The sequence below is a fragment of the Macaca fascicularis genome, chromosome 7, assembly GCF_037993035.2.
Source record: "Macaca fascicularis isolate 582-1 chromosome 7, T2T-MFA8v1.1".
Taxonomy (NCBI): Eukaryota; Metazoa; Chordata; class Mammalia; order Primates; family Cercopithecidae; genus Macaca; species Macaca fascicularis.
In genome coordinates, this window is record NC_088381.1 from 118,839,674 (window position 1) to 118,860,880 (window position 21,207).

Sequence of the window (21,207 nt, forward strand, 5' to 3'; positions counted from 1 at the left end):
CAGGACAATTCCAAGTGTGCATAGTCAGACACACTCAATTCCACTAAGTTCCCGAATAGTCCAGATAATGGAAACATGTTCTGGGTGTGAGGGGGAAGTCATTTGTAAAGCTACCTGATGAAACTTAAGACAGCATTCCGATCAATCTATCTACTATCCTTACATGTCTTTCATTTATTAAATACACAAAAACTGAGGGATAAAACCATAAGCAGTGCTCTTAGCAAGTACAAAGTATGTAAAATGCTGACTTCTAAAACATTGGGGATACTCAATTAGCTGTCTTCTGAGGTTAGAGAACTTAATTTTTAATCTTTTTCCACACAAAAATGGTAAACAATATAAGCCTTAATACAGCTACTGATTTGTATCCCATTAGGAATGTACTCATTTATTTTATAGTCTTACTCCCTGTAAAACTCTAAGGATGGAGAAATGTCAGCATCAGGGAAAATATACCTTTAACTGTTGAAAGTTAGCAACAATAACTTACTTTGAAAAACTAAAAAGGGAGTTTTTGGCAGTCTTTCACCTGCAGCCATTCTGGTTAATTAAAGGAAAAAGAAGCCAAACTATCCAGACCTTGGACCAGGGCAGTTTTTCAATATCCACAAAAATCCTCATCAGCTCAGGGATGGCGAGTGCAGGGTGAGTGTCATTCAGCTGGATGGCCACCTGGGTGGGGAAAGACATCAATGTGAAGGCAACGGATGGCTCAGGGTCTGGCTTCCTTGTCCTAACACATCTAGAGAAAGCACTGGATGATATGCCCACCTTCTATGAAATGCTTGATGCACACTATTCCTGCTCAACGTTTTTAGCACTGAGAGAGAGGAATTAATCTGATAGGAAATCCCAGTCAGTCCCTCAGTGGACCCCACTTGCATCCACAGACTAAATACTTGCCTGATCCGGGAAGGCATCAAACACAGTTCCTGCACCACGGGTGGAGCCAAACTTGGAAGCTTTGAAACGGCGGATGATATCTTGCAAGGTTGCAGCCACCACAAAGTATTCCTGCTTCAATCTTAGCTCCTTCCCTTCAAAAAACTTCAAGCCAGAGAGATAGAATGAAAGTGGTTCATATTATAGGTGTGGCCAAAATGTGACTGGTGTCTCTTGCCCTGGGAACTTTAGGACTAAGGCCCACTGGACATCTGCTGAGGGGTGGTGGTTTGAATGCCAAACTGTGAGCCTTTGCTCTTTCCTGAGACCCCATGAAAATGGCACTAAAAGGATTCTCTAAAGGCATACAGATAAAAGATAAAGAGGTTGGGATAAAGACAATAGCAACAACCTTTTAGAGGCTGAAAACCAGATGCATGAATGGTAAGTGATTCAGAAGACCTAAGACAGCCACATCCTGACCTGGTAGTGGGGAAAAGCCAAAAGGCAACTCAGTGTGTACATTGGAGCCCCTCAAGGCTCAGGAATTGGTAGTACCAAGTACTTTCGGAAGTAGGGAAGAAGATGAAGGAAAAGGTTAATGACAGCCTAAGGACACTTGGCCTCCGACCTTATCTCCAGTTCCTGCAGCTGAACACAACCAGCACAATGTCCATGACCGCCTTCCTCACTGCAGTCCCATTCCTGGCAGGCAATGTATCAGGAAGCACTGGCAGCCGTGGACCGTGTGGAGAACCACGACTGGCTGAGAATGCCCTACACGACTGCGAGACAGGATTGCAGCCAGGCCATGGTGTGCAGGGTGGAGGCCTTAGAGGCCACGATGGCGGCCACCTTCCAAGTTCCTCCCACATAAATTTGCTGTCAGTCAGCAAAACCGTGTAAATGTCACCAATAAACGGTCCTAACCCTGAGCCATTACCCTTCAATTTTTATAGATCATGGAGCTGCCCTGTCTTTACCTGGTCGCAGAATTAAAAACTGTAGCTTCTATTAAAAATGTAAGCCTTCACTAATATCCAAAATCTACAAGGAATTCAAACAAATCAGCAAGAAAAAAAAATAATCCCATGAAAAAGTGGCAAAGGACATGAATAGACAATTCTCAAAAGAAGATATACAAACAGCCAAGAGGCATATGAAAAAATGCTCAATATCACTAATTATCAGGGAGATGCAAATTAAAATCACAATGAGATACCACCTTACTCCTGCAAGAACGGCCATAATTAAAAAGTCAAAAAACAATAGGTGTTGGTGTGGATGTGGTGAAAAGGGAACACTTTCTACACTGCTGGTGGGAATGTAAATTACTACAGCTACTATGTTAAACAGTATGGAGATTCCTCAAAGAACTAAAAGTAGAACTACCATTTGATCCAGCAATCCCACTACTGGACATCTAGCCAAAGGAAAAGAAGTCATTATATGAAAAAGACACACGCACGCACACACGTTTATGGCAGCACAATTCGCAGTTACAAAGATATGGAATCAGTCTAGGTGCCCATCAACCAATGAGTGGATAAAGAATATGTGATATATATATATATATATACACACACACACATATATACACACACACACACATATACCATGGAATACTACTCAGCCACAAAAAGGAACAAAATAATGTCTTTTGCAGCAACTTCGATGAAGCTGGAAGCTGTTATTCTAAGTGAAAGTAACTTAGGAATGGAAACCCGAATATTGCATGTTCTCACTTGTAAGTGGGAGCTTAAGCTATGAGGATACAAAGGTAAGAGAATGATGTAATGGACTTTGGGGACTTGAGGGATAAAAGGCAATTTATTGGGTGTATACTGCTCAGGTAACAGGTGTGTAAAATCTCAGAAATTACCACTAAATAACTTATCCATGTAACCAAAACTACATGTACCCCTAAAACTATTAAAATTAAAATTTTTTAAATGATGAGCACTCCACCCCCCAAATGTAAGCCTTGGACTAAAGTCTTATTAAAACAAATGAATATGAGCATAGAGGTCTGCATATAGAATATCTGGGGCTCTAAACTCCCTAATACTTAAAAGTATAATCACTGACCTAGGCCAGTGATTCTATGTCACTGACCTATGTCACAGTTTCCTTTTTTTAGTCTGATAGGAATATATCAGTGATTTCCTTGATCACAGATAATATAAAACAAATATATGTGTATATATAATAAAAATATTATATTAAAATATATTAAACATATATATTAATATAATATTTATATTTATATTTATATTTTTGAGACAGGGTCTGGCTCTGTTGCCCAAGCTAGAGTGCAGTGACGTGATGTTGGCTCACTGCAACCTCTGCCTCCCAGTCTCCAGCAATCCTCTTACTTCAGCTTCCTGAGTAGCTGGGACTACAGGCATGCACCACCATGCCTGGCTATTTTTTTTTTTTTTTTTTTTTGAGATGGAGTCTCACTCTGTCGCCCAGGCTGGAGTGCAGTGGCGTGATCTGATTCCAGCTCACGGCAGCCTCTGCCTCTCGGGTTCAAGCGATTCTCCTGCCTCAGCCTCCCAAGTAGCTGGGATTACAGGCATGCGCTACCATGCCTGGCTAATTTTTGTACTTTTTGTAGAGACGGGGTTTCACCATATTGCCCAGACTGGCCTCGAACTCCTGAGTTCAAGCAATCTGCCCATGTCAGCCTCCTAAAGTGTTGGGATTACAGGCGTGAGCCACTGCACCAGGCCATAAAGCATATTTTGAATGAAGGCTGCAATAAGCTACAAACTATGATTTGAGGTCTTTGCTTAAGTATGAGATACTTGATGGAGGCTTTATTGCAACATTAGTTAGTGTACCTCCTGTCAAGAATAATTGCCTAAACTTAAATGGAAATATGAGTCTTTTTCAGTTAAACACATTCCTAGAATTAGCATTTTCCTCTGGGATTTAGCTATTAAAAGGGGATATTTAAATGAACTAAAAAGTATTTATCAGAAAAAAAGACTAAGTTAATAGAATAAGTAAAGTGAACATATTGAGAGGCAATGTATATAACTGGGCATAGTATGGGCTAAATTAGGGAAAATTCATCAGAAAACCAAGCAAGCAAAGAAATTAAAATTATTAATTCCAGGATAAGTTAAACATTTTAAGAAAAGGAAAAGTAATCATTATATGAGGACATACATATGCACAGATCAGCTGTCTGTAGCATTACATAGTCATAATAATGTAAATGCTGATTAAGGAGTTAGTGGAAATTATGATGCAAGCATGTTGAGAGAATTGGGGATGGGAAGTATGTGTTCATGTGGTGAGGGTGGGAGTACATGTGAGGATGTGAGCTAGATTCCCATCTTCAATGGTGGGGAGTCCACAAACAATTGTAAAAAAGAAAAAAAATCAACAAGTAGCAATAACTGCATGTTATTCAGAAATATGGAAGTAAGTACCCAGAAAATCAATTATGTGTATATACAACTTTGATAAAAATTAGAAGTCTGGATTAAAAATTAAAAGTCATTAATAGAAAACTGTCTGGATTGATAGTACAGGTTGAGCATCTCTAATCTGGAAATCCAAAATCTGAAACTTTTTGAGTACTCATGTGACACAGCCAAGTGGAAAATTCTACCCCTGACCTCATGTGACAGGTCATAATCAACACAGAGTCAAAACTTTGTTTCATGCACAAAATTACTAAAAATATTGTACAAAATTGCTTCAGACTGTGTGCATAATGTGTATAATGTGTATATGAAACATAAATGGATTTTGTGTTTATCCTTGGGTCTCATCCTCAAGATATCTCATTATATATGCAAATATTCCAAAATCTGAAAACATCTGAATTCTGAAACACTACTGGTCCCAAGCATTTTGGATAAGGCATACTCAACCTGTACCAACGGAAATTTATAGGTGGTAGAATTAGGAACCAGCTTTTATTTTATTCTTGGTACTTTTTATGTTACTCGTATATTTTTTCTAATGACATGTATCATTGTAAAAGTTATGAAGTCATTATTCTAAAACATAATAAATAGCACTATGGAATCCACCTCTAATAAACTGTAACATTTATTGAGCCAGGAAAGTTTTAAGGTCCTAGAAATAAAATGATTAATTATGCACAGTCCTTGACTTGAAGAAGTTCAAATTAGTAGGCAAAGGGGGGGTATAAACAAGGCTATAAATACAATGTGATGATTTTTTTAAAAAAATTAACTTAAGCTAAATATACAGTATTTTGAGAACCTGGGTGATCAGGTAATTCTTAACCTAAGCCCTAAAAGATGAGTAGGAATGTGTCAGAATTGACACACAGGGTCAGAATATTCCCTGCAAGCAACGGATGCCGTGCAAGGCATGGAGGTGGGAAGGAACAGGGTCAATAGTCCTGCACAGCTAGGGCCTTTGGTTGGGGCAAAATCATGGAAGATGCATCAGGGGACTGGTAACCACATCAATGAAGAACTTAGGTAACATGACTAAGATTCTGTCCTTCTCTTATAGGTGATCCAAAGTCTTTCAAGAGTTTTAAGCAGGGAACAGATATCTCAAAGCTGCAGAGTGAAGAAAGGTGCAGGCTTCCTGGAAGAGAAACTAATGTTTGGACTAGGGCTATGGCCAAGTTGAGAAGAATGAGTTTGTTATTGTAATCACAATACAAAAGGATTTATCAGCTCACTCTTAAAAACAAACAAACAAAAACATGATCCTGAGAGCTCCCTTTTACCCAACAAATCTAGTCAACTTTTTGCCCCGTGCTAACTTCGTATATATTGTCAGTTACTGCAGATGATTATTTCCCAGTACAATTAGCTTTGGTCCTTACTGAAGACAGGAAGACGAATTTCAAGCCCCTGCAGCCTGGGTTTAGGTTGGCAGTATGGTCCCAGACTTGGAAGAATTCTTACTTTGACCCTGACATAGAATAACTTTTTGCTTTTGGGTTAGAGATTTCTCTGAAATGTACTGAGGCCACAATGTTTTCCACAAAGGAATAATAACATATACCATTAGGTTCCTAAAAATGCTTCAGCAAAATCCATGTAATCATCTTCCCTTCTGAGGGATTATGATGTAACAGCAGGTGGACATCTGGTATTAAGGACTATTCATGTCCTAGTCCCCCCAGGATCCTTGTTTTCTGCCATCTTTGTAAAGCAGAGTGCTAATTTTATTGCTTCTGAGAAAACTTTAAAAAAATCATTACAGCTTCCTGAAAAGGATTTTACCCATAGAGAAGTTTAGAGTTACGTATATTTAAAACAACTAAGAATCAATAGCAGTTACCTGAGATCCAGTTCCAAGTTGTGTGTGTGTGTGTGTGTGTGTGTGTGTGTGTGTGTGTGTGTTGAAACGGAGTTTCACTCTGTCACCCAGGCCGGAGTGCAGTGGTGCAGTCTTGGCTCACTACAATCTCTGTCTCCTAGGCTCAAGCGATTTTCCTGCATGTTGGCCAGGCTGGTCTTGAACTTCTGACCTCAAATGATCTGCCCGCCTCAGTCTCCCAAAGTGCTGGGATTACAGGCATGAGCCATTGCACCCAGCCCCAAGTGTTTTTTCTTAACCAAGCTATATTTATAATAAAATTAGAATAATTGAATTGACGACAAGAAAAAGATACAAAAGAAAAAGATACAAGTCAGTGGCAGGAGAAACAGGTGTTTGTTCATGGGACTACCCCAGGGTATCTGACTCCATCCAGCATCAGGGCAGAGGACCAGAAAGGGCCTAGTCAGTGAGAGAAGAGGCGAGGCAGGAAATCTTCACTGTCTTCTGACTTTGCAGATAAACTTTCTATCTGGAAAGGAAGTAGTGCTTCACCAGTGATTTACTTCATCTCTTATATCCAGGTTTTGTTTCAAAATACATCTCTAGAACTTCCCCGTTAGTGATAGGGTCACTAATCAAGGGCAAAATATAAATTCTGATTTCATGAACCATACAGATTTGCTTTCCTTACTTGGTTGGGAGGGGAAATCTAGACAATTCAGGAAGAAATATGGAGCTTCTTCTGCACATGGAAAAACATTGATATTAAATGTGTTTTATAGGTTACTGAACAGGCTCTTGTGAAATAAGCTGCTCCTGTTGCCACTAAGAAAGCAACCTTGATCACTCACATTGTCATTGGGATAGAGGACCCGGGAGATGTTCTCGGCCAGGTTTCGGTCCAGCACAGCCTGAATGTAGTCTCCAACATTAACTAGGGGAAAGTTAGAGAAACAATAAATAGAGAAACCAGCCATTGTTGGAAACCTCTTGATCTCACTGGCTCTGTGCTGTGTGTCATGTGGGATTCCTAAAATTCCTAAAAATCCCAAAGGATTTCAACACACCATCATGCTGGACTTCACATGAGAATTGCTTGAAAAATGCCCTCCCTACTTCCTCCATACAACACCTGCTTAGTCACTGAAGTTCAGATCAGAAACTCAAGGCTTTTTTGTTTGTTTGTTTCAAGCTCAATTTGGTTCTAACTAGCAATCAAAAAGATTAAGCACACGCATAAAGAAACCAAGATCTGTGCTGTACTCACAGTCCCTGAGGTTAAAGTCATTCGGTGCCCGAGCAGACCAGAGGCGCATGGTGTTGACAGTGTTGTTCATGTAGCCGGGCACCGGGGTGTCATATGGCAGAGCCAGGACCACCTGTAGGATTAAACAGAAACAGCTGCTCATTGTTTCCCAAGTGTGATGACATAGGTTGAACATGGGGCTGAGAGACTGCAATGGAATTCTATTCCTGGCTCCATCACCAACTCAAATTGTGTGAGGCCTAAATGGAGAAGAGGGTCCCAGGGCTGCAAAGGGTATTAGAGGAACATGTCGTTCCTCCCCCAGCTGGTACAATCTAGTGACTGGAACTATCCACACTGACGGTCCTTTATAATGTTTCTATGTTGACTCTCCATGTGTCCTTGCCCTGATATAAATGCAGTGGAATGGAATGATATGGTATTGGTATTCAAAAAAGTTTATCTTTCATGTTTCATATCAAGCCATTGCTCTAATAATAATAAAATATGATATGCAAACAAAGTGACAATGTGAATCTGTACCCACCAAAAAATAGCACTTAGAATACATTTTGCATAGGTTTTTCAGTGATCTGATTTCAAATATGATGAAAATCAATGGAATAGGAAATTTATGAAGCTATAACATCTCATATAATATTTAAAATGCTGTGCTAGATTTTTAAAGTTGCATAAGGAGTTATTTTAGTGATTCCTATAGTGATCTGCCAAATCAACTGATAATTAGCTGAGTTGAGTCTAAGAGGTAAGTTTTGGAAAATCTAGCTTGATCTTTGTGACAGTCACCGAAATAGAGAAGAGGAAGATGAAGTATGTTTCACAGTGCATCGAAAATTCATGTGAGAAATGATTCATTTTTATTCCCTGCCTCATCAGAGTCAAGCTTGAAGGAAGGAGAATGACAGAATAATTGAACTGGAGGATGCTGGATCTTATTTAGTGCAACCCACTTATTTTGGACATGAGGGAGCTGAAGCTGAGAGAGAAGTGACTTGTCCAAGGTCACAGTCATGGCAGCATTGAAACCTAAACACACATCTCTTTAATTTGGTCTGCCAAATTGTGAATGAATGAAGCATTCTAGTCCATATCAATCACATATATTCAGTCATGCTTTCATGATCACCGTGACCTCAAAGTAATAAATTACCCCCATTTAAATATCTTTCATTAATATATAAAGTCTCTGGACTTTTAAAGCAAGTTGTAATCAATCAGGGAAAGTCATTTGCAGGCTGAGATTGAGTCTCGGTTCAAACAAGAGTTTGACCCTTCTGACCCTTGAAGCATAATTAAGGCAGCCCAGGAAGTGCACAGCTTAGATCTTCTTTCAGAGAACCTCAAAGAGAACTTGCTCCCTCAGAGCTCACACCAAGGCTGTGCTCTCTGGGATGCTCCATGTGGCTGGGACACTAGGGCCGGGACTTCTCTAATGGGCAATCTTTAGTCTCAGGCTCCATCAGCCTGGCCACTTGCTCAGAGTGGCACTGTGGTCTGAGGCTCTCCATGAGAATCCTCTTTCTTTGCACTTCACTTTTCACAGGTGGCACACCCGTGTCACAGTCTGAAGACTTCCTCGTCCTGCTCCGTCTCCTCTTTATCTTTCATAGCCTTCCCCCCAGTATGTCACTTGCACTTCTTCTCTCTGGTGTCTGTTTCCTAGAGGACCTAAACTGACACATGACTGTGTCATTTGACTTTATTGGAAGCCATCCCATGCATGCACAGAGCACATGTGGCCTCATGCTCTGAGCTCACTGGGTACCAGTTTGGGATTAATTCATGTGATTACTTCAATCTATGAAGCTAAGTTGCATGACTTGGGCCAGCTCACTTATATTACCTCTGCCCCCTAACCTTGCCTCTGTGGGCCCAGAAACACACACTCTCTCTAATTGAATTTCTCGATACTTTATGAAAATATCTAGAGGTGCTTTGTAAATACACGTTAGCTCAGCAGTGGGACCCATAGTGTAAATAAAATGCTTCCAGGATTGATTGTGTAAACTGCATACTTTTATTTTTATTTTATTTTATTTTTTTGAGATGGAGTCTCATTTTGTCGCCCAGGCTGGAGTGCAGTGACATGATCTTGGCTCACTGCAACCTCCGCCTCCTGGGTTCAAGCGATTCTCCTGCCTCAGCCTCCCAAGTAGCTGGGACTACAGGCATAGGCCACCACGCCTGGCTAATTTTTGTATTTTTAGTAGAGATAGAGTTTCACCATGTTGGCCAGGCTGGTCTTGAACTCCTGACCTCAGGTGACCTGCCCGCCTCGGCCTCCCGAAGTGCTGGGATTACAGGTGTGATCCACTGCGCCCAGCCAGGAATGACATTTAAAATTATTCAATTTTGCTATCAACACCTTAATATAAAACCAAAGAGGTAAGCACGCTGGTTACTATAGAACTGACAATTTTCTGGTGCCAAAAAAAAAACCACCAAAAAACAAAAAACAAACAAACAAACAATGATTTTCTGACAAAGTTGATTGCAAAATGACCCTTGTAAAAGTCACTCCTCTCTTGGTCTCAGCTCCCTTGTCTCGAAAATGAGTGGGTTGCACTAAGAGAAGTAGAAGATTTATTTACAAAAACATATTCTATTACTCAATACACAACATGCCCTATACTCAATATCACACTGTATGCTACATAGTCAATGTATTATCTGCTGAACTAAATACTATACAAAATGCTGGCTATGCGAGCACTCTGAATACCTGAGTGTCAATCCACTTGGTCCCAGTATTGGTGTGTTCTACTTTTCCATAGAAGTGCACAGGCAGCATGAATTCTGGGCGGGACTTCTCCCAAGGGTTTCCATATCTGAGCCAATCATCTGCTTCTTCTACCTGCAAAAGGATACAGTATTGCTTAGAATTTATTTGTGAGGAAATGTGAACCTAGCCCTTCAATTATATTAAGTTTAAAACATCTTTAACTGAAACAACTTATGAATACTGAGTACTCTTTTATAATTGTTTTACAGCCTACAATTAACAATAATAATACTTGTTAATACAGCTCTAAATATTTTATATGTATGACTGCATTTAATCCTCACATTATATCAACCATATAGGAGGGAACTATGATTCCTCTTTTAAAGATGAGGAATTGTAACTGCTCAAGGTCAAACAGTAAACGGTACAGATAAGATCTCAAGGTCAAACAGTAAATGACAGAGATAAGATCTGCGCTTAGGTCTCTGTGTTCCACAGCCTGTGTCTGAACATCTGTGAATCCAATTGTCCAGCTTCAGCTAAAGACAGAGGCCTTCCGGGGATGTTTACCATTGGATACCTGGGCCTGTCGAGTCCTACACAATGGGTTCAGTCAAGATTCTTGTGGCTCGAATATACAGAATCAGTTAGAAAATGCTACTTACAGAACACTCTTTTAATCAAGCTTATTGATACAGGTACAGAACATTATTGCATTATGTAGTCTTTGCTTATATTAATCCTTATGTAATTTTGATTTGATAATGAACTATAGATTATAGTTTATTTTGAAAATAACATATTCTAAGAAGTAATGAACTTATTTTATTGACAATTTCAATATTTTCCTAGGTATTTATGTCAATGTATAACAAAATATTTCTTATATACAATTTTAAACTATGGTTTCTATTTAGGATATCCTGGATATCAAATACATTTTCATTTGCAACAAACAAACAAACACATCAAAATAAGAACACCACCACCACCAAACACATTGGAGGGGGATGTATTTTTAAAGTAAATTATTAACCTTTAAAATATTACACATACAGTTGTGGATTGCTTAACGACAGGGATACATTCTGAAAAATGTGTTGTTAGGCAATGTTGTCATTGTGCAAACATCACAGAGTGCACTTATACAAACGCAGATGGTGTTGCCTACTACACACCTGAGCTATATGGTATGGCCTCCTGCTCCTAGACTACAAACCTATACAGCACGTTACTGTACTGAATACTGTAGGCAATGGTAACACGATGGTAAGTGTTTGTGTATCTAAACACATCCAAACATAGAAATGGTACAGTAAAAATTCAGTATAAGACATAAGAAATGGTACACCTGTAGGAGACAGCTCCATTACCATCTTACGGGACCACCATTGCATATGTGCTCTATTGTTGACTGAAATGTCGTTATGTGGTGCATGACTATACGTTAAAAAATGGAATTGTGTTCTGGCCAGAAGGGGGTAAAAAAAAAGCAGCTTTGTCAATGAGATCATCTCCAAGATGGTTATTTTACCTATTTGATTCCTCATATCCACCTCTTAGAAAACTCAGCTGTAGTTTTAAAAGATATTGCTTAAGAATTAAACACAATGTTGGACATCTCATGATCACCTAAACATGAGTGTAATGCCTGTTTCAGGAACAGTGTGAAGAGACAAAAATAAACACTAAAGATTATTGTCAACAGCTAGACAAATGAATACACGTTCACTTATTCAAACTTTGATAATGACTTTTTATCAAGAAAGCTGGTAAGCTTCCCACTAATATTAACTACCAGCGTCATGATGAATGGAAATGGGACTCATAGCAACAACATCTTTAGTTAGGAGAGCTAGGAGTTAGCCACTGGAGGAAGGAGGAGGTATCAGATGCAAGATGAAGCCTAGGGAAGGCTGGAGAGAGACCTGAGCTCATCAGAAAGTCACATCTTCTTAAAATTTTAATAAAGAAACAATTGAGGTTTGCCAATTGACAAGAAGCTTGTTAAAGAGTCCATTAACTTGGCCAGGTGTGGTGGCAACTCCTGTAATCGCAGCACTTTGGGAGGCCAAGGTGGGCGCATCATGAGGTCAGGAGTTTGAGACCAGCCTGGCCAACATGGTGAAACCCTGTCTCTACTAAAAATTCAAAAATTAGCTGGACATGGTGGCAGGCACCTGTAATCCTAGCTACTCAGGAGGCTGAGGCAGGAGAATCACTTGAACCCGGGAGGCAGAGGTTGCAGTGAGCAGAGATTGTGCCACCGCACTCCAGCCTGGGCTACAGAGCGAGATTCCATCTCAAAAAAAAAAAAAAGTCCATTAGCACAAGCTTCATAACTAGAAACGCTATAATAAGTAAAATGATAACATCAACAAAGAATCAAAACACCCTGACTTACAAAATACTTTGTTCTGCACTTAGGCAAGGGCCAATTTTGGGTTTTAAAATACTGAGCAATGTGAACACTGCTTCCTGTAACAGGAAAGAACCTTGTTTCAGCACACAGGGCTGTTGTAAAACCCATCTGAAAGCATTATATGAAATAGGAGGACGATGAGGCAGAAACAGCTTTCCTCTGAAAACTCATGACCGTGGGAGAACTGATGACATTTTTTTTTTTGCTGAGAAATGCAGCAGGATCATATACCGTCCTGCCCCCAAGAAGCCTGAAGTGCTCAGATAAGAGAGGATGGGCTCTGAACTTCCTCCTGTGGGTTCACTCCTTGACTCCTGTGGAAGTCAGAGGTTGCATTTACTCTTTTTATTTTTATTTTTATTTTTATTTTTTTGAGACACAGTTTTGCTCTGTCACCCAGGCTGGAGTCCAGTGGCACAATCTTGGCTCGCTGCAACCTCTGCCTCCCAGATTCAAGTGATTCTCCTGCCTCATCCTCCCAAGTAGCTGGGATTACAGGTGCCCACCACCACACACAGCTAATTTTTGTATTTTTAGTAGAGATGGGGTTTCACCATGTTGGCCAGGCTGATCTTGAACTCCTGACCTCAAGTGATCCGCCTGTCTCGGCCTCCCAAAGTGCTGGGATTGCAGGCGTGAGACACTGCGCCCGGCCACATGACATTCTTAATGCCATCAAATATTGGTTGAATTTTTTTCCTGCCAAATAATGATTGGTTTTAGCTTTATGGGGCTAACAACTTGGAGACTTTATTTTCTTGCTGTTCTTTATTGTGAATCTCTCACTGATTCAGTAAAGAATCGGTGAATAATTATATCAATTTTATAAGATTTGTATATAAGGTAGATTGCGAAACAAATGTTTCATAACAATAAGTTGATCTGAGGAGATCTGAGGAGAAGGAGAGAACTATCCCTTGCTGCCTCCACTAAATCCACAGAAGCTGCCATATGGTGATAAACCTTCTCTCTACCTTGCTTTCTTCCAATGAATTGACAAATTGATCTGTAAATTTAGGTTTCCATGTAGCCAGTGATCCCCAAAATGCACTAACATGCTAATCATATGAAGGGGTAGAGGTGGGGGGCCAAGATGGGAGAACTTTCATCTACATCCAAGTGAGCTGTCAGAGCTGTTTCATCGCAGAGGCTGCACAGGGCTGAAGAAAGCAAGTGCGGATCTGTGGAGTAAAAGAGCCAACCTGGGTGCAGGTGGCAGATGGACTAGGCATTTTTTTAGAGGAATGACTCAGTGGAACCTGTCCCAGCCAGCAGGGATGGAGAGGTCAGCCCAGGAGACTCTGTTGACCGAATTCTAAGAAATGCTCTTCACCTGTGGGATATAGAGTCCACAAAGAACCAGTGAACAGACATCAGGAAAGCCCATGAACTTGGCTTTCTGATGTTATAAATAGCTGATAAATGTTTCTGTGGCACACCAAGAATTCCACAATGATAATTAGAAGCTTTGCTGAGTAACGTGAATCGTGCATGACTGGCTATCACGAACTAGGTGTGGGTTCTAAGAGGCAAGAGAAGGGCTGCAGAAGCCACCTGGATCCAGCTCCGAGATACATACTGTGAGCGCCTTTCCACCTAGGGCTTTGGTGTGATTGTGAAACTTCTGTGAGGTTGTTACAATCGTCTTTCTCCCCACTTCCTCCTCAGGGCCAGCAATTTTCATAGAGGACTATTACTGCACTCCCCATGAGAGTAGATGGTAAATATAGAATTTTAGCAATACAATTATTTTCCTCAGGGGGTTCATGATGAACACTCTACGACTGCAAATCTTCCTTGAAGAGACTCAAAAATTAAAAGCCCATCAACCTTTAAAAATCTTCCCAGCATGTGGAATTTTCATTAGTCTTCTTCAAATCTGCCTTTGTAAGAACAGTGTTACGTACGAGTGGGGGCATGACTGTACTCTGAAGAGGCCTGCTGCTTTCTTGACAGATGCTTTTTGTTTTTTATGGAAATAATTTCTTTTTTATGGTATGATATATTTTATGTTTGACAGTTAAAATCCCATTCCAGTAAACAATGGAGGTGCTAAGTAAAATCACATACTCTCCTGATTCAATTTCAAGTCATAATGAAAGAAGAAATGATGGTTGATAAGATTAGCTTTGGATTTTATTTTATGTTATTTTATTTGTTTATTTTTTTGAGATAGGGTCTCACTCACTCGCCCAGACAGGAGTGCAGTGGCACTATCTCAGCTCACTGCAACCTCCGCCTCCCAGGCTCAAGCGAGTCTCCTGCCTCAGCCCCCAAGTAGCTGGGATTACAGGCGTGCGCCACTATCTCATGGTTAATTTTTGTATTTTTAGTAGAGACGGGAGTTTCACCATGTTGACCAGGCTGGTCTTGAACTCCTGACTTCAAATGATCCACCCACCTCAGCCTCCCAAAATGTTGGGATTACAGGCGTGAGCCACTGCACCTGGCCAGCTTTGCAATATTTTGAATGAGCAAAACCTATTTGGTCTTTCTTTATTTTTCTTTTTAAAGAACACTGGAATACACGCTTTCTTGGTCTGATAGGAGAGAAAGATAGTTTCCTGGAATAAAGATCATTTAAAAAGAGCAAAGGTAGGTGTGATAATAGTGGTCCTTCATAAAATGTAAGGGGAAAATATACCTGAGACAAAAAAATATTGAGATTTCTTTCCTGAGCTTCTTTTAAATCTTCCATCTGACAGTAGTTAAGAGATAAGAAATGAGATCCTTGGAGATTCTGGAGTATAGTGAGTAGCACTCAGTATCCTTTTCAAAGGCTAAAATTAGATACCATGTGTTGTTTGGTTAGATTGTGTCAAAGTTTTGGTTGTCCTGGAAATGCCTGCTAAACTAGGCTCTCAGCATGGAACTCTAGGTTACTCCATTGGGGAGAGGAACAACTTATTTCATTTTTATAACTTTTAATGATTACAAAATACACATTACTTATAGAATATAAAACATGTAGAAGAGTAAATAGAAGATAGTACATATATTTCTTACAGAAAATGGATATGTAGAAGAGTACATAGAAGACAGTAGAAGTTGCCCGTCTTCCAGAGATAACTTCTGTTGAAGCTTTGATGTATTTTTTTCTAGCACTTTTCCTTTATCTTTCTGGCCTCTTCTGGATAGCTGAGGTTATATCACCCTTACAACTCTATATCCTCTACTTATAGCTAACACAAATGATTTCCTATTTTGTTAAAATTAATCAAAACTATAATATGAATGGCTTCACTAATATTTTATTATAGAATACCACAATTTATTAAAGTGTCCTCCTTTTCTTAGGCAAAATTAGCATTTTATTGTGTGCTTACTAATATTAGCATTTTATTGTGTGCCAGATATTTTACATGTTTTTATAATAATTCTGTAGAGTTTGTATCTCCATTTTGTCATTGAGAAAACTGAGGTTCAGGGAAGTTTGGTAACCTAATTGAGGCAGCATACCTTATAAAAGTAATCAGGTCTTCTAAGTTGATATTAGGTCTCAAATGAGAAATTGGGACCCAGGCTTCTCTTCTATAAGATGCTGCCTCTCAGCTTTTATTTGTTTGCGGGTAGCTAAAGATAAACAGCAATGGTCCTTAGCAAAATGTGGAAGTTTGTCTTCTACTCTATCCCCAGTATTCTCCTGAGCCTTTTTCCTTGGCATATTCTCTCATCAAACCAAATTTTTTAGTTCTTCCCTTCCTTGGCTCACAAAGAATCCAAATACTGAGGGAGGGAAAGAGGGCAGTGGTGACACTAAACTCATCCTCATTGGGCCATCTTCCTTTCTCCTGGCATCAGCCTAGGTCTCTGCATCCAGTCCCTGAGCGTTCTCTTGTTGGACTCATCTCATAAGTGTGGGAAAGGCTCAGAGAGCTCAGGGTTTTTGGAAACTGAAGATATATATTTCTGTCAATGGTGTATATATGAGACAAAAATAGGGAGAGAGAAAGCCTAAATTACACTTAGTATCAGCAAAAACTGTCCACACTAGGGCAATTGTAGACTCAAACAATTACTAGAGATTAAAAAAAAAAAAAAGTACCTAACAATCTGGTTTTCTTATATAAAGTAAAAGTAGTGTCATTTGGATAGATTTGTACAAATTTCTATGGAGCAATGTAATTATACATCTTAAATGCGTGCCAGATTTATTTGCTATAACAGTTAACAACACTGTCTGATTTCATCTTATAAAAAAATCAGGACACTTGGCTTGTATCTTGTAACCTTGGCATGTTAAGGAAGGCAAGACTCTGAGTGTAGAAGAGAATACTGAATGTGGTCCTGGGAATCTGGGGATATGGACATGTATCTGCCAGCAGTGTGATCTGAGTAACTTTACTTCCTCAGAGACTCAGTGTTGTCACCTACAAAATGGCATCGTGCTTCCTACCATCAAGGGTTCTTGGCTGAGATCATGAGTCAAAGATGTGCCCTCCATAAGTTCACACATTTTAGTGGTCCACATTCAGGCAGTCAGTGATAAATATTTCAGAGCACCCTGTGAGTCAGCCACTGCACTCGGTGCCATGGATCTGGTGATGAGTGATACTGGAAGGTTCTCTGTTCTTGGGAAACTTACATCCTGAAGCGGGAAGATGGATAGATAGAACTCACTGATACCAACCAAATGCCAGAGAAATTAGTACAGCTCTATGTTAAAGGTCCATTTATTATAAATCATCCAGAACACCATGAAAGAGAAGTACCTTAATAACAAAATTTAAAAAGATAGCTCACACACCTGCCATCCATCTCGGATCTTCTGATTGAAAATCCCGTATTCATACCGAATGCCATATCCATAGGCTGCAAGTCCCAGGGTTGCCATGGAATCCAAGAAGCAGGCTACATTCAACAGAGCACAGGCAAAAGATAGAGTCACTAAGCTGAGTCAAAATTTCCAGTCTTTCCCTAAAACACATGGTAGCCACAAAACATTGCTATATGAAGAACCACATTTGTATTCTAAAGCAGAGATACTACTGCACAATGGGTATTGATTTTTTTAAAAATAACTCATTTCTAATTATAAAATTAATACCATACAAAAGTTAGAAAATGTAAAAAATGTATAAAGAAGAAAATGTCATCTATAACCTCACCATCTAGAAATAATCACTGTGTACATTTTGTTTGAGAACAGATAAGGAAGCCAGCCTGCATGAGATAATGTCGATTATTGTTCCCACACTGCCTTTTCTAAGGGAAGCTCTCTCTATCCTCCCCTAAGACTCACCCCATTGGAAAAGACAGTCCCAGGAGAGTATAACTTACATATGTCCCATTCCCTTCCAGCACCTGACTGACAAGATATTCTGTGGCCAGCTCTGTTTCTTCCGGGCTCATGGAATTCTACTGTTGTTCAGATATTAGGTAATCATATGCTTCAGGGAGGCTGAACCAGGAAGTGAATCTTGCTCGATTGTTCTAATCTACTAAGCCAATCATAGCAATTGTATTTCCTTCTCCATGAGCATACAACGACATTCAATCAGATGAGAGGTGCTAGAAAGTCTGTTGGGTATAGAATTCTGGGAAATATTTTCCCTGCTGCCATTATCTTTTTTCCATGAGGGGAAAAACAAAAGGACCAGAGATGTGGAGTCCTGCCGTACTCCTGCTGCTGAACAAACCAGTCTTGGCATGGCCTAACCTCTGGAGTTCTTGTTATGTGATAACACATGTCCTTGTTGACTGAACCATTTTTGCTGGATTTTCTGTTATTTGATGACAGGGCATCTGATCCAGAACAGTGAACCAACAGGCTGGGTAAGGATCTGTCTTGTGGTTGGGTGAGAACTAAGGCGTTACACTAATCAGATTGTCCCTCCCAGGAATTTAAGCTGAGAAATGTACAGAGAATGAGGAAGTGTACAGTAGGAATCAAAACTGACAAGAATATTGAAAGCTGTAGATCAAACAGAAAGGGACTGAATGAGGTTGGTGGTACAGCCCTTAAAACAGAGATCCACAAACACAAATGGTCTAGGCTTTCAACTTTTTCTAACATTGCCAGTCCCTATGCTCACATACGGCCTGGCTCTGCTCCCATTCCTGTTCTCTTTGAGCTGTGGCTCTTCAGCTTTTCCTGAGTCGTGATCAGATTATCCTTAGAGGGGTCCCAACTTAGATGAGATCATCTAATGAGAATTCTCAGCTTCATCAGCCTCTTCACTCTGACTTTATCAGTCAACTTAAGGAGCGATGCCATGAATGTCGGGCACAGAGTTAACCTAGCCAACGAAGACTGAGGGCTCGGGCTTCACATAAAAGGTAGGCAGGCTGGTTCTTATTCTTAGATGTGCATTTCATCAGCACTGCTGGCCTTCCTGCAGCCCCATAGAAAGCCTACTAAATTGTCAGATAATTCACTTCACGGGAAGGTGGCAAGTATCCCACAGGCATTGTTTTATTTTGTTTTGCACATTATTAATGGCAATGTTAAAGCACACTGTGACTAATGTACTAAGGATGAAAAAAAATGAAACAGATGCAAATGGATTTCTAGTAATTTGAGTGTATGCAAAATCAGAAGATTTTTGAACAATTTCTAAAAGAGAGGAGATAATTATTTTTCATAGAATACAATCTGATACATGTGTGGTAGTACATTTTTATTATTACATTTAAATTTCACAGATAATACATTAATGCATCTTCTTAAAAATATTAAGTTACAGACAAAAAAATTTATTATGCCAGCATCCCCTTTGATCCCTATCCCAGTTCTGCACTCCTCCCTACAGGAGGTCATAGGGAACAGTTTAGTATTTAGAATTCCAGACCTTTTATTCTACATATTCACATTATATACCTATGTGCACACACACATATACACACCCATGCACACACATATATGTCTGGAATATATATCTTCCAGATATTTTTCCTACATATTTACACACACACACACACACACACACACATTCACAGAAAATATTTAATTTTTAAAAAACATAAATGGTATCACACTGTATGGCTTTAATGCAATTTGATTTCTCTTTTAATTTGGATATCTATCTAGGAAAGTACATCTAGGTCAATTTTGTTCTTCGACAATCGGTGTAGTACTTTTATAAACTATACTGTAACAATTATTTTCCCCACATGTCTTCTTACATGTGTTCTTCTTTAGGGTAGATATCAAGTAGAAGTACTAGGTTATAGAGATGGGTATTTTCTAAATTAATGGAGCTGGTATTATATTTTTAGTGCTTTCCTATATATTTGCTGAAAAATTATTCCCTGAAAAAAGCAAAGAACTCAAATTGTATCTATACTCAAAAAGGACATTAATTAAAAACCATACCAATAATATTAGTGTATCATTGCCCACTAGTCAATCAAGCAGTCAAGTGCACAAGGCAAGACAATGGTTGACCAACCGGGGTCATGCCTCTGACCTGGAGTCTACCACTGAAAAAATAAAATAAAATAAAACAACGGCAACTTAACTCAGCTCATGCCACACAAGGATGTGAGTTGAGAATCTTTGAACAAATAACAGTGAAGTAAAGGCGCTACTTTTGACCTAGATGTACTTTCCTGGATAGATCTCCAAATTAAAAAAGAAATCACGTTGTATTAAAGCCATACAGTGTGATTATGTTTCTTAAAAATTAAATGTTTTCTGTGAATATATATATATATGTGTGTGTGTGTGTGTGTGTAAATATGTAGAAAAAAGGTCTGGAAGATATATATTCCAGACGTTTATGCTTGTGTGTGTGTGTGTACAAATGTATATAATGTGCATGAATATGTAGAAAAAAAGGTCTGGAATTCTAAATACTAAACTGTTCCCTAGGACCCCCTATAGGGAGGAGTGCAGAACTGGGGTAGTGATCAAAGTGGATGCTAGCATAATAAATTTTTTAGTCTGTCAACATTTAACATACCCTTAAGTGCATAGGAAGGATCTGGTTAACTGAGTTTTAAGCAGTGTCTCTTTTGTTCAAGTTCCCGTCTCTACTATTTGTGTAGAATTGATCAAACCAAAGTGCGAACTCAAGAACAAATACATCTACAACCAGGTCATACCTTGCACTTCTTCTAGGAAGCCTGTCTGGTTCTTCCAGGCATGGTGATGCATGGCATCTTAGATGTCTTCAATCGGCCAGACAATATAACACACTCACAATGTCACTTACCAGCAAGTCTCCCAAGACCACCATTGCCAAGTCCAGCATCTTCTTCAATTTCTTCTAACTCTTCTATATCCAGTCCAAGCTGGTAATGCAGGGAAAACAGTATTGGAAGCAGATACAAATTCAGGCCATTCAGAGGGACAGCCATTTCCTACAGCTCTGGGTAAAGGTTTTCAGGTTTAGCTGTGTACTTAAACTAGCGTCAGCTCCCTTGAAGGTTGTTCTGGCATCAGATACTGACTGCAGAGGCAAACTGTATGAGACGGTGCAGCTGCAGCATGGAGGAGAGTGTAGGCTCTAAAAGTCCATTATTGACTCTGTTACTTCCTATATGACCCCGGGCAAGCTACTAACTCTATGCCTCAATTTTCCTATTTAAAAAAAGTGGAGGCTAACAGTACCTACCTCATTGATGATTGCTGTGAATTAAATAACATTATACAAACAAAGCATTTGGAACTATTCTTGGGCAGATATCCCTCAA

At 39.5% G+C, this 21,207-nt stretch overlaps 1 protein-coding gene across 1 annotated transcript in view; it reads right to left on the reverse strand.

The window, feature by feature from the left end:
• PYGL (glycogen phosphorylase L) overlaps positions 1-21,207 on the reverse strand; it is a 41,803-nt gene that overhangs the window by 10,683 nt on the left and 9,913 nt on the right. Inside the window, exons 3-9 of the mRNA XM_005561235.4 lie at positions 20,727-20,805; positions 17,318-17,421; positions 10,146-10,277; positions 7,424-7,535; positions 7,008-7,090; positions 907-1,050; positions 583-675 (exon numbers count right to left, since the gene is read on the reverse strand). Coding sequence (XP_005561292.1) covers positions 583-675; positions 907-1,050; positions 7,008-7,090; positions 7,424-7,535; positions 10,146-10,277; positions 17,318-17,421; positions 20,727-20,805 — 747 coding nt within the window. The remainder of the gene's footprint in view (positions 1-582; positions 676-906; positions 1,051-7,007; positions 7,091-7,423; positions 7,536-10,145; positions 10,278-17,317; positions 17,422-20,726; positions 20,806-21,207) is intronic.